This window comes from Marmota monax, unplaced genomic scaffold, assembly GCF_021218885.2.
Source record: "Marmota monax isolate L192 unplaced genomic scaffold, Marmota_monax_Labrador192_F-V1.1 WCK01_AAM20220418_F8-fsc00004, whole genome shotgun sequence".
In the NCBI taxonomy this organism is placed as follows: domain Eukaryota; kingdom Metazoa; phylum Chordata; class Mammalia; order Rodentia; family Sciuridae; genus Marmota; species Marmota monax.
Genome location: NW_026692881.1, coordinates 350,497 through 363,334, shown reverse-complemented (window position 1 = coordinate 363,334; position 12,838 = coordinate 350,497). Strand labels below are relative to the sequence as shown.

At 47.8% G+C, this 12,838-nt stretch overlaps 1 protein-coding gene across 3 annotated transcripts in view; it reads right to left on the bottom strand.

Annotated features, from left to right (window-relative positions):
* Positions 1-12,838, bottom strand: part of Tspan14 (tetraspanin 14) — a 55,726-nt gene that overhangs the window by 3,565 nt on the left and 39,323 nt on the right. For all 3 annotated transcript variants that reach the window (XM_046450083.2, XM_046450084.2, XM_046450085.2), the window contains 5 exons: positions 9,303-9,353; positions 7,605-7,751; positions 5,904-6,074; positions 3,577-3,702; positions 1,810-1,854 (listed from right to left, as the gene is read on the bottom strand). In XM_046450083.2, coding sequence (XP_046306039.1) covers positions 1,810-1,854; positions 3,577-3,702; positions 5,904-6,074; positions 7,605-7,751; positions 9,303-9,353 — 540 coding nt within the window. The remainder of the gene's footprint in view (positions 1-1,809; positions 1,855-3,576; positions 3,703-5,903; positions 6,075-7,604; positions 7,752-9,302; positions 9,354-12,838) is intronic.

The following is a 12,838-nucleotide window of genomic DNA, read 5'->3' as shown; positions in this document are numbered from 1 at the left end:
CCAGAGTTCCCACCCTGGTCCCCGAAAGCTCAGCTCCGGCAACAGAACAGGATGAAGCACATGGGAAGGACAGGCAGAACTCTCCAGGAAAAACACATCCCTTGGTTTTGGTCTCTATCCCGATGGGGTCAAGCTGCCATCATGTCACCTGTTTACCAAAGGCCAGCTGGCCTAGTCTGTAATCCCATTTCTGTTTGGGCTACTGGAGATTCAATTCAACTTGCTCAGCACACCTCCAATGCCCACATCTGGAAACACAGGAGGGGGCCTGAAGCCCTGGAGGAAGACGTACCTTTAAAGGGAGAAACTAGGAGATGAGGTGTGGGGCATTCTCAAAGGATGGGCAGAAGGAAGGGACGGTGGCTCCTCAATTGTCTCCCACAGGAAAGCCTAGCTCCAGAAGACAGAGCCAGCAGGCAATGGTCCTTAGCCAACCAGTACCCTCCAATGTCAACCCTCAATGGAGCATCAATAAGTGCTCCAGGACCTGTCCCAGCACACACACACACACTTATTCACCTCACAAATGGCAATCAGCCTCAGTTCCCTTCCCCAATCAACTTTCTTCATGGCAATAATAATGGAAGACAATTCATTTTAGAGGCCTTAGGGTCTGAACTGTGCCCTGCATTCATACATTAGAGCCTTAACCTCCAGCACCTCAGAATGACTGTATTTGAAGAGAGTGCCTTTATGGAGGTAATTTAATTAAAATGAGGTCACTAAAGTGGGCCCTAATCCAGTATAACTGGTGTCCTTACAAGAGAAGATTAGTACAGAGACATGTAGAGGCATGAAGAGACTCAGGGAGAAGACGACATCCACAAGCTAAGGAGACAGACAGATTCAGTGTGTGTTGAGGGCTCCTTTCTGGTCCATGGATGGTGTCTTCTTGCACAGCAGAAGAGGTGAAAAAGCCCTCTGGGACCACTTCTATAAGGATACTAATCCCACTCCTCAGGTCCCTGACCTCATGGCCTAATACCCTCCCAAACACCCTGCCCCATCTTCAAAAATCCATGACTCAGGGGATGAGGTCTCAGTCTATGAATTCTGGGGAAAAACAAACATTCAGCTCATGCAGCCCATCCCTGAAAAATGGCGATCACTGAAGGATGCCAAGTTTTCGAAGCCACAGAACGTATCTTTAATGCCCAGGAGTTGCCCCTGCAGATTCCTGAGACCCCTTTCTTTCAGGACAGTAGTCATTCCCATCACCAAAAGTCACCAAAGCAAGAACTGGAGTCAGGGTGGAGGGTTATGTCTATATCTTCAGGGTGTCTTGATCCTCTTCACATGTAAGAACTTACTCCCTGCAGCTTTAAGAAAATCCTGTAATCATGAGTCCCACCCCTGCCCCAGGCCAGTCTCCTTCCTGCTGCCACTGTCTCCCTGAGGAAGCTGCACCAAGCCACACACTCCTACAGCTTCCTCCAGAACCCCTTTATAATAGACACCTTGTACAGCTCCAAGGAGCCTCTTAAAATACAGACTTTGTTGCCCAAAATGTCCATCCCTCTCTTTAATGCAGCAATGATTCTGTTTTGTGACTGTAGTCACAGGGTTTGAAATCTCCACCTGTCACTGTTCCCAAGGATCCTGCCTCCAGCTCAGGAGGGAATGTGTGGGGCACCAACCCCTGCTCAGCCTCGTCTCCGTTTAGATGTCACCTTTTCAGCTTAATCTCCCCCTGCTTTTCCCACTCCAATTTTCACTTTTGCTAAAGCAGCAAGTTAAACTATAGGGAATACAGCTTGAAAAACTGACACCCTAAGGAGCTCTTGAAGTTCTGCATGTTGGGGTTCTCACCTGAATCCTGACATCGTATCCACACTGTGTGTTCACAACTTTTTGCTGTAAGATAATCAGAAAAATCAGTCACTTTTATCCTCTTGAGAAGTTAGTGGTAAAAGGCTCAAGAAAAGTTATAACCCAACACCAGCAAACTCCTTTGCAAATTCCGCTACAGCCCACATCCTCCAACCAGGATAGGACAGGTGTCAGCAAACTGTTTCTTTTATAGACCAGAGAGTAAATATTTCAGATGTACTCTCTAGAACAGTACAGAACTCTGCTTTAGTAGCAAGAGAGCAGGCACTGACAACATGTAAACAAACAGGCCTAGCTGCATTTCGGGATGGACCCTGGAATTTGAATTTTGTGCAATTTCCACATATCACAAAATGTTACCTTTCTTTTGATTTCTTTTCAACCATGCTATAGCTTGGATATTCAATGCCTCCCAAATTCCCTATGTTAAAGGTTTGGTCCTCAGGGTGGAGATAGTGGGAGATGAAAACTTTAAGAGGTAAGGCCTAATGGGAGGCCCTTGACCTTGAAGGGTATTATGGGAACCTGGCCCCTTCCTCTTATGCTTCTTGGCCATGAAGTGACCAGTTTGTTTCCACATACATTCCCTGCCATTGTCGGTCAGGCCTGAAAGTAATGGGTCTGTCTGATCATGGGCTGGAATCTCTAAAACCATGAGCCAAAATAAACCTTTTCCTTTTTCTTTCTTTGTTCTTCTTCTTCTTTTTTTTTTTTTTTTTTTTGGCGGGGGATTGGGGGGCAGGTAAGTGGCTTTGCTGGAGATTGAACCCACATACTAAGCATGAGCTCTGCCATTGAGCTAAGCCCAGCCCCATAAACCTTCTGTCTTTGGAAGCTATTTTCTCAGGTATTTTGTCATAGTGCTGGGAAGATGACAACAACCATTTAATAATAATTAAAAGCATCCTTGGCTCCCAGGTCATATAAAAACAAGCCAGATTTGGGTCCTGGGTCACAATTTGCCAATCTTTGTGCTAGGAAGCAAAAGTTACACTAGATAAATGCAACATTTACTACATTAGTATATTTCACAGTAACCCTCAGAGTCCTCAGACATCAGCTGTGCAACCTCAGCAAATCTGAGCCTCTCCTGGGCCGGAGAACCTGCTCATGTAATAGAAGTGATGGTCTGCCTGCTGGGAGCCCTATGACCCAGAACAGGCATTACATAACTGCACTGAGAGTTAGCACAGGGTCAGTTCTGCACAGGTTCAGCTCAGATAAAATTCAGTGCTCCTTCACAGGTCATCCCGTGAGCCCAGTTTCTGGACCCAATTACCTGGTTTAGACTGAGAATAAAATAAACAGTGAAAAATCCACAGAAAATAATTCTCCACCATAGAGATGCTGTCCCCTAGACAGTGATGTGCTCCCCAAAGCTCCTGTAACCTTCTGAGAACTGGGTTTTTTTTCTCCTGAGAAAGGGTATAAAGATGCCAATCAAGGGCTCATGACCATCACAGCATCTTGTCCAGGCATCCCAAGTGAAAGCCCCTCAAGGGAGGGTGAATATTGCTTCCTCCTGCTTTACCCAGTACAACCAGTGCCAGGGTGGGCCATGAGAGAACAATCCCAGAATGTATGTGAACAGGATTGCAGAGGTGCAAGGCCTTGGGGGAGATGTGAAGGACATGCACCCAGCTCCTCCAATGTGCAGCAGAATAACAGCTCTGGGCATGCGCAGACTCCCAGAAACTACTGGCTATACGAGGGACACACGTCATGCCCGGGAGCAAGTCAACTCACCGCAGGATCCGGCACACAGCAGGAGAAGGGAACCCCACACTTCTCGCGACTATAGCTGGCACCACTGCAGTTGAAATAGACGTTAAGGTCCCAGTCTTCAGGGCCATAGGCCCCACAGCACTGGTTCTATAATCACAAAAGCCAAGAATCATCAGGTGCTCCCAGAGTCAGCCTTAATGTGGCAGGATAAGTATGGTTCCTTCTATCAGACAGAGAAACTGAGGCCCACCCTGCTGTCTCCCACACATACAGAGATGCTGAGCAATACCATCAGGAAATCCTCTAAAAATGAAACAGTAGCTGGGTGCAATGGCACATGCCTGTAATTCCTGTGAGTGGCGGCTGAGGCAGGGGGATTGCAAGACTGAGGCCAGCCTGAGCAATTTAATCTAAAAAATGAAAAAAAAAATTAAAAGAGATGGAAACATAATTCAATGGTAAAGCACTCTTGGGTTCAATCCCCAGTGCCACCGCCACCACTACCATCAAGGCAAGAGCAGGGGCCTGGGGATGTGGCTCAAGCGGTAGCGTGCTCGCCTGGCATGCGTGCGGCCCAGGTTCGGTCCTCAGCACCACATACAAACAAAGATGTTGTGTCCGCCGATAACTAAAAAATAAATGTTAAAAAATTCTCTTTAAAAAAACAAAAAGGCAAGAGCAGCCCCAACATCTCTGTCAAACACAAGCTGACTCAGGGGCACCACCTGGCCTCAGCACAGGATATAGTTCTACTCTGGCTTTAGTTGCCTTTTTTGTTTCTTTATCAAAATCAAACAAAATATATATGTAAAATAAAAGCTGCTGAACGTCTACTCCCGAAGCAACAGTTACAACTGGAGTGAATGGCAACACAGGAAACTCTGCCCCATCCAGGGCCTCTGCCCTCCCCACTGTCTGGTACAGCTGCAAAGAAGAATCCTCATTAGTCTAACAACTGTAAAACCCAACATGCTGAAAGAACTGCCGCGGTGTGAACGGTGTCCCCACATGAGAGCAGATCGCATTTCCACATCTGCCCTTGAAGCTGACTTGGTTATGGCATAATCATGACAAATGACAATGGGGATTTCCACTTGTTTTCCTGCTTTTAAGGTAAAATACTGTCTTCTCCATCCCCACCTGTCCACTATGCCAGCTGCTTAATGATTTAATAATTAACTAATATTTCACCCCAAGAAAGCTCCATAACTTACTGAATCCTTCTGGAAAACTTTGTTTTTTATTTAAAGCGAAGGGAGGCAGCAGAGAAAAGATGATGTGTTTTAGGTAATGCTGGAGCCAGCAAACCCAAGACCATGTGAACATAGAATGAGACTGTGGCACAGAACAGAAAAAAGAACAGTGAGGGGCATGGGGTAATGGCAGGGATTTGGTGGCTTTCATAGACCATCCAGTCAATGACAACAATTCGGGTAGACTCTTTGGTCATATAAATGGGTTTGGCTAAATTCCATGATACATGAAATAAGGGTAAACAAGTTTTGGTTAATAAGAATGGGTCATAGCTATTTTTAGTGCTCTCTAGAGTTTATTTTCTTCTAAGAACTAAAGTGTTCCATATAAAAATTTCCTGAGGAAGGTGGGCTTTCGGACAGAGCACAGATCAAACTGAAGATAACATGGCTAGGGAGGGGGTTTCTCCCAGGGGGCCTGGAGCAGCTGGAGCCCAATCCTCCAGGTGCAGTTGTACACCAGGGGGACAGGGACAGATGGACTTATGGCCCCAGCGTGGGACTGCTTAGATAATAAACCCCAGGGGACATACTCCAGAGAGGTCACATTCCCCTCCATCTGAGGAAGCTTCCTCTAGGCAGCTCTGCCCTTCTCAAACAGGAAGGGGAAAAGGTCCCAGAGAGGAAGGGGACAGGAATAGCTTTAAGTGGTGAGTCATGAGCTTAGGGAGTAGGAGCTCTGCCTCCCCTGCCCCCAATACCCACAGGGCTCAAGGTCCCAGGGACAACTGGCTGCCAGCGTGGCTGTTGGGCAAGGCTGGGGAGACCTTAGCCACAAAGGGGGAGGGTAGTGAAGGCTGAGATTCTAGAAGTGGGTGGCCATGGTACAGTTGGAATTGCCTGCCCAATACAAATAGTGGGTGGGGAGGCACAGGAAGAGAGAGTCTGGCCGGGCCACATGAACGGCAGAGACAAATTGACCACAGGCAGAGTACACACTCCACAACCTCCCTACTGCCTGCCACGCTGCAGGCAGAAACACAGCAAGGAGAGAAGGTTTGTGTCCCCCAGCCTTGACTGTCGAGCTGCACAGACTTAACTTAAGGCAGGAAAGTGCAGGTGCTACCACGGAACCCGCCAGGAGGCAGTGCTTACAGCTTTCTGAAGGGAGTCGATGAGGTTCTGCAGGTCAATGTCGTCCCGGTAGGATCTGATGTTGCTCTCAAAGAACTCCCGGAACCGATCCCTTACCCAGTCCTGGAACAAGAAGGCCAGCACAGCCACAGCCAGCTCCAGGAAGAAGATGAGCACAATGGCACCACAGAACTGCACGGAGACAAGGGCAATGAAGGAGTTACCACATCTACCAGGCTGGCCCTATACACCCATTTGACCCAAAACCACTACCTGCTGCAGAACATGAGCTATCACAGGAGACCCCAGGTCAGCCTGGGAATCCTGCGTTAGTAGCAGGGGGCTTCATCTCACCCATAAAGGGGGATGGTTGATCACTAACCACGTCATCCACTGCACCACTGCTAACAGTGAATGAGTGAAAAAAGATGAGAGGGCTCTAGGCCAATGTGCCAGTCACTGTTATGAAGCAGCCCTCCTCCCTCGAAAGAAGGAAACCGTAATAGGGAGTGAATGGCTGTCCTACCACAAGGTTGTCAGCTCCTCTGGGACAAAGTCTGGGCCCAGACATTACCTGACCACTCTCCACACATACACAATCATCCAAATTTCTAGAAATCGGATTTATCACCCCAACCTTAAGGATGAAGAAACTGAGGCTCACTCAGGTACATAGTTTGTCTGCAGTCACGTAACTCACACAGGACATCTAGTTCCCTGGCAGTCTTACCACTCTGGAGGCACCAATGTTATCAGTACCCACTCTGTATGTGAGCATGATAGCCACATACAGACCTTTCCTGAGATATGTCTGTGACAAGCCACAAATAGTGGCATTCTACAGGGCCCCTCTGCAGCCATAGATCCACATCCACCTCTGTCACCAGAGACTTTCAGTGTGCAAAGCCTGTGTTCTCACAGACACAAAGGCCACTAAACAGCTTTACCACCACTGACAAATTTGGAGGAGCCTTTCAAAGCAAGATGGAGAAGTACCAGCATGTAGGCATAGGAACATGCATATACACAGGCCCTCCAAATGTACTCCCTGTTCCCATGGAAGCAAGATACTAAACATAGTATTTTTAAGAAGGAAAAAATAGAAAAAAAATATGTGCTTTGCTTTTTAAATTAAGCCCAGGAAAGAGAAAGCTTGACCTAATAAACTCAACAAATAATATATTGTAAAAAACCTTAATGTGTTTTCCCCACCAGGTGCTATTTAATTTTAACTGAATGCGTTTAAAAATGAATTTGTATCTAAATATAAAACTAAACTCTTAGTAACTCGCAGTTCTACCAGGAAATTAAAGATTCTACATTGCACATCCAACAGATTCACACACCCTGGAGGAGGGAAATGATTTCTTAATGTTACTGACAACATCTTTTGATCTTAGCCAGGAAGGGCAAAGGTGAGTAGCAAACAAACAATTCCTCCAGAACTTCTGAGAGGAGATAAAAGGCAAAGAGGGGGAGTGGAGCTGCTTATAAGCACTTCCTCCCACCAGGAGCTGAAAACCAGAGGAGCCCCACTTCTCCTGGGGAAAGGAACCAGCTCATCTGGATTTTTTTCCCTAAAATCTTACCACTCAATGAGGCAGTAGGGTACAAAGTGACTCACACTAGGTAACATATAGGCCTTCTTAACTGAGCCAGTACCCCTACCCCCTATTACCCCTACCTCTGTCACATCCCACCCCCATCTTTGGGGCCACTCACAAACTTGAGCAGGCAGATGTTCTCCCGTAGGGCCCCCACACAGCCAGCGAACCCCAGTGTGAACATCACCACGCCCACCATCAGGACCAGCACCACGGGGTCTATTCCATGTAGCCGAGTCACTTTGGTGAGGTCAGACAGTACACCCTGAAAAAGGCAGAGAAAGCAGGGTAGCATCAGCCTTGAAGGGGACTCAAGGGGACTCTAGCTGGGCTGTCCAGAGACCTGCCTCTCAGAGCTCAGTTCTATCATTAAAAGCCAGGCAGAATATGGCCCTGACTACCCAATGAGAGGCACATCAGGCGAACAGATTCTTGACCACCTCAGTCCTGAGACCCTCAGAGGAGGGTCACAACCTCCTGGACTCCACTGAAGCTCAGTTCCTGGGAGGCAGACCCAAGGCTTCCTTTATAGCCTATTGGGTGTCTCTGACAGGCCCAATGGAAAGCAAAATGCTGTGGTTGACTGTCCAAAGCAGCCTCAAAATGAACATTCTGTGGAAAATGCACCTAGCAAGGGAAGAGGTGCAGCAGTGCTGCCTACAGAACTACCTGTGATAGTGGAGGTGTTCTGTACCTGCACTGTCCAAATTGGTAACAACCGTTTCTGGGTGCTTGGAATGTGGCTAGGGACACTGAAGAATTTTCATTTGTGTTTAATTTCAATTAAATAGAAACACATAGTCATATGTGGCTAGTGTGACCCACAATGACACAGCAATTCTATGAGATTCAAAGGAGAATGAAGAAGAGGACAGCCAGACCAGGTGCTCTGCGGAGTGCAGACAGCTAGCTAAGCAAACTGCTGCAGTCCCAGAGGTGGCCACACAGTGGCACTACAAGTCACAGGTTGCACTGGCTTCCAGGTCAGTGGGGCAAAGGGACACTGCACTGTAGTTCTTGCCCTGTTAGGGTTCCCAGGCTAACCTGAAGATGTCCAAACCCAAGGGCAGGACTCATCCAGTTCCTAAGGCTATGGGGCAGGAAATCCCATAAACCTAAGTGCTCCTTTCTCCTCCTGGAAACAAAGGCAGTTTCCACTGAAGGAACAGAGGGCTCTTAAGTTTTTCTCCTCCACCTAGCTTCTCTCTCTACCTCCCTTGGTGCCCTGGCAGGGATTTCCGCCCTCATCACCTCCCCAGCACCAAACTGCCAAGGACAAAGACAACACCACAGCTCCAACTGATCTTTGTCCTTGCAGACCGTTACATACTGGTCTCTTTTTCTCACCTCTCTCACCCAGGCTTGGCAAAGAGGTCCAAAGATACCTAAAGACCTGCTCCCACCACATAGGGTGCCTGAGGGCACGCAACCAAGCCCTGCTGCTGTTCTCAAGACTTCTGTAGGCGAGGACAAGAGCTCCAGGAATAAACACAACTGTGTTTGGGACTTGCTCACTTGCCCTTGAAGCATACAGGGTCAGGCAGGCAACCCCAGGCCCACTCTAGGCATAGCTGCAGGCAAGCCCAGGGCCACTCCAGGCTGCAGCAACAGAAATTTCTCCACATTCACAGAGCTCAGAAAACCAGCACTGACCACCCCTCCCTGCACTGCCCAAGGCAGAGCCAGCCTCAGGAGGGTTCTGTGGATCTTTACTTTGCACAGGAAATGTTCCTTGTCAAGAAACAGACAGGAGGAGTGGATAATTCAAGCAGAATTAATCTAGTTTTGGTCTCCTGGTACTCAGGGTTCTACCTACCTTTTCACTCCATGCCCAGAGTCCAACTCCAAGGAAGACAACTCCAGCCAACTGAGCAGGAACAGTGGGGAGAAAGAGAGAAGAAAAGTTAGATCAGAAGCCAGCACCATAAACATGCTTCTCACAGCAAAGACCACATGCTAGTCAGGATGCTTCTAGCTCCCAACCAAGATCCTAGGCCCTTCTGGGCGTGATGGCACACACCTATAACCCTAGCAGCTCTGGAGGCTGAGGCGGAAGAATTGCAAGTTCAAGGCCAGCTTCAGCAATTCAGCAAGGCCCTAACCAGCTTAAAGAGACCCTATCTCAAATTAAAAAATAAAAAGTGCTGGGGATATAGCTCAGTGGTAAAGTACCCTTGGGTTCAATCTCCAGTAGCAAAAAAAAGAAAAAAAATCCTCAACCCTGCAGATGACAGGGGCTTCTACCCCAGGAAAAGGACAAGGAGGCTCTGCAGATAACTAGCGTGTACTCCTGAATGTATGACAAACTCTTCCAACACCAGATGGCCCCACAACCCAGAGAAGAGATAAAGTCCTCAGGGCAGACTAGGTCCTAGAGAGACTGTGCAGTCAAGCTCTACCCTGTTCCTTCTATATTCTGCCACACCTACCCCCACCCAAGTTCATTTCAGGGCACTCTCAGTGTGTAAGAGGACTTTGTGCCCCAGGAGCATTAGAGGTTTCCAGTGTAGGTGGGGGCATGGAGAGCAAAGCCCAGCATCAAGTACGCTCCCCACCTCAGGCCTCCAGCACTGTATTCAAACTCAGCCATAAGCTACCCAGGCCAGCTGCTGGCTAGAGTTGAGCCCCCTCCCCAGGGCACTTACATGTAACACAAAATACACATATGCTCAGGAGGTGCTGGGTTACTAGCTAATGAATTAAAATAAGCCTGCATTAAGCAATGACCTCACTCAGAAGAAAAGCACCCTAGTCTCCCACCTGCAGGAACCCACTAGGGCTAAGCTGCTCCCTGGGCCAAGAGAATGGAGCCCACCCAAACGCACCACACAGGTTCCTGAACCAGGGAGAATCTGCCATATAAAAGGAAAATACATCATGATCTGTGCAAATGAAGCTGCCTCCTGTTTTTCTGTTAACTACTTTATACCACACCGGCATTGCACTGCCATTTATTAGTATCTCACAATAAATAACAGGGCTAGATTTCTCTATGACTCTCACCTTTCCAAAGTTTATTCTCAAGCTTCAAGCTATTTCTGCCGTTTTATTCAATACTAGACCCAGGTGACTGGAATGGGAAGGCAGGCCCTTTAATGAAAGCCCCAGGAGGTCTCATCCTCTTCCAGATCATAGATCATTTTTCAGAAAATGCACACACTCCCAATATTCTGCACAGAATATTGGAGGGTGGTTCACAGCTTCTAGTAGTTGGTTCCCACAGTGGTCTGTAAACCCCAACTGAAAAAGTTCTGTCAGAACCCCAACCCCTGCATTTTATAAAGCAGAATACTGGGGTCCAGAGAGTTCAAAACCAAAATGGCAGGTAGTGAGGAGAAGGACCCCATCCCAAGCTCAGTTCATTCATTCATTCATTCATTTGTTCCTTACTCACTGGTTCAAATATTCATCGAGTACATCCTGGGTGCTGCACTCCACCAACAAGCCAGCGGGCTGCTGGTGCTTATGCTCCTGTGGGTTCATCCTTGCTCCTTTCTACCACATCACCCCACCCCACCTCACACCAATTTCCTAATTGATGTCTTTGTTTTTCTTGATGAGGTGTATGATCACTTCCTCCACTTCCCAGGAGTTTCAAAATGCTATGAAAAGTAAACCCACAAGTGACTGGTAACCCCACAACTCCTCAAGGTTCTCAATACTTACTTCACTCTTGCCAAAGCTGGAGCTAGTCTTTAATCCCACCTTATCTGACCTTATGGAAGGTGAGATCAAGTCAGTCATTTCTCCTTCAACTATTTCCCTGCATACCCAGCTTCAGAGATACCAAGGCAAAGGGTTGTCTCCCTCACTGACTCCTCTTTCAGACCACACCAAGCGGTGGAGAAGCTCACAGCTCAGTCCTAGGTCCTTTGCCCTGCCTTGAGCCTGCTAGGTGATCTCATGATTGCCACAGCACTAAATGCTGTCCAACACACTGCCAACTCACCAATCCAGACCAGTATAGCCACTTCCCTAATCATGCAGCTCAGGGTCTCCTTGACTTGTCCACCTGAAAGATCTGATAAGATTCCAATCAAAAAAACATGTCTCCAATGTCTCCTGGATCTCCCACCCCTGCTCTGCTCCTCCCCAACTCCTCACCTTCTCCTTAAAGGGTACCACTGTCTGTTCCTCTGTTTAAGAGAAAACCTTGTCTTCGTGCTTGATGCTTCTTTCTCCCTTGCCCAGTATTCAACTCACTATTGACCTTCTGCTGGTTTTACCTTCAAAACACATAGTACATCCGACCAGTTTTCCTCTCTGCTCCCACCTGTCTGTTATCTACCTGTTCAGGTCTGGATCCTGCAGGGGTTTCCTCACAGGCCTCCAAGCAACTAGAATGATCCTTTGAAAATACAACTGCCCTTCAGAAATTGAGAGAAACTGGTTCCAGGAACCTCTGTGGATACCAAAATCCTCATGCTCAAGCCTCTCATATAAAATGGTGCAGTATTTGCATATAACCTGTGCACATCCTCCCATATACTTCAAATCATCTCAGATTACTTATAATGCCTAATACAACATAAATTCTGTATAAAAACAGCTTTTATCCAAGATTGGCTTTCACAGATGTAGAGCTGGCAGATACCAAAGGACAACTGTAAGATTACATGACTCCTCACCTTGAAACTCTCCAATGACTTCCCTTCAGACCTGGAATAAAATTCAAACTCTGCCGCGACCTACAGGGCTGTGCCCCAGGCTTCAGCCCACATCCCAGCAACACGTTCCTCCTGCCCATCACCCCCATTGCAGCCCTGCTCCCCACCACCCTGGCATCCTGGCTGTTTCTTGAACCCATTCCCTGCTCAGAGCCTTGAAACTGTTCCCTCTGCCTAGAATGTTCTTTGTCTGTATCCATTCCTGGCTTCCTCCTCATTTCTTTCAGGCAGGTCTCCTCAAATTTCACCTCTTCAGGGATGCTACCTTTACCATCATATGTAGAACAGCTCCCTGTCCATCACTTGGAAATCTCCTTTTGCCTGATTTACTTTATTGCACTGAACCTAGATCAGATAGGCTGTCTGTGCTGTTCAGGGGTGTATCCCAGCAACATGGAGAAGGACCTAACATGTAGGTGCAGAACAGGCCCTTGTAAGAACCTTACCAGGCTGCAAGGATAGGCAGTCCCAGCCTGTGGTGCTTCTGGCTCTCCTCCCAGGCACACTTGTGGAAATCATCTACTTCAAGGAGCCAAGAAAGAAACCAGCCTGGCCCAGGTTTATGGTGTAGCCCTAAACAGGGGCATCAGCCGAGAATCAGAGCAGAACAGAGCCTGTTGGCAGACTAGCACTATCCCCCATCCAGTGTTCCAAACAGACTTTCCCAGCCCTGCTTTCTGCAAAG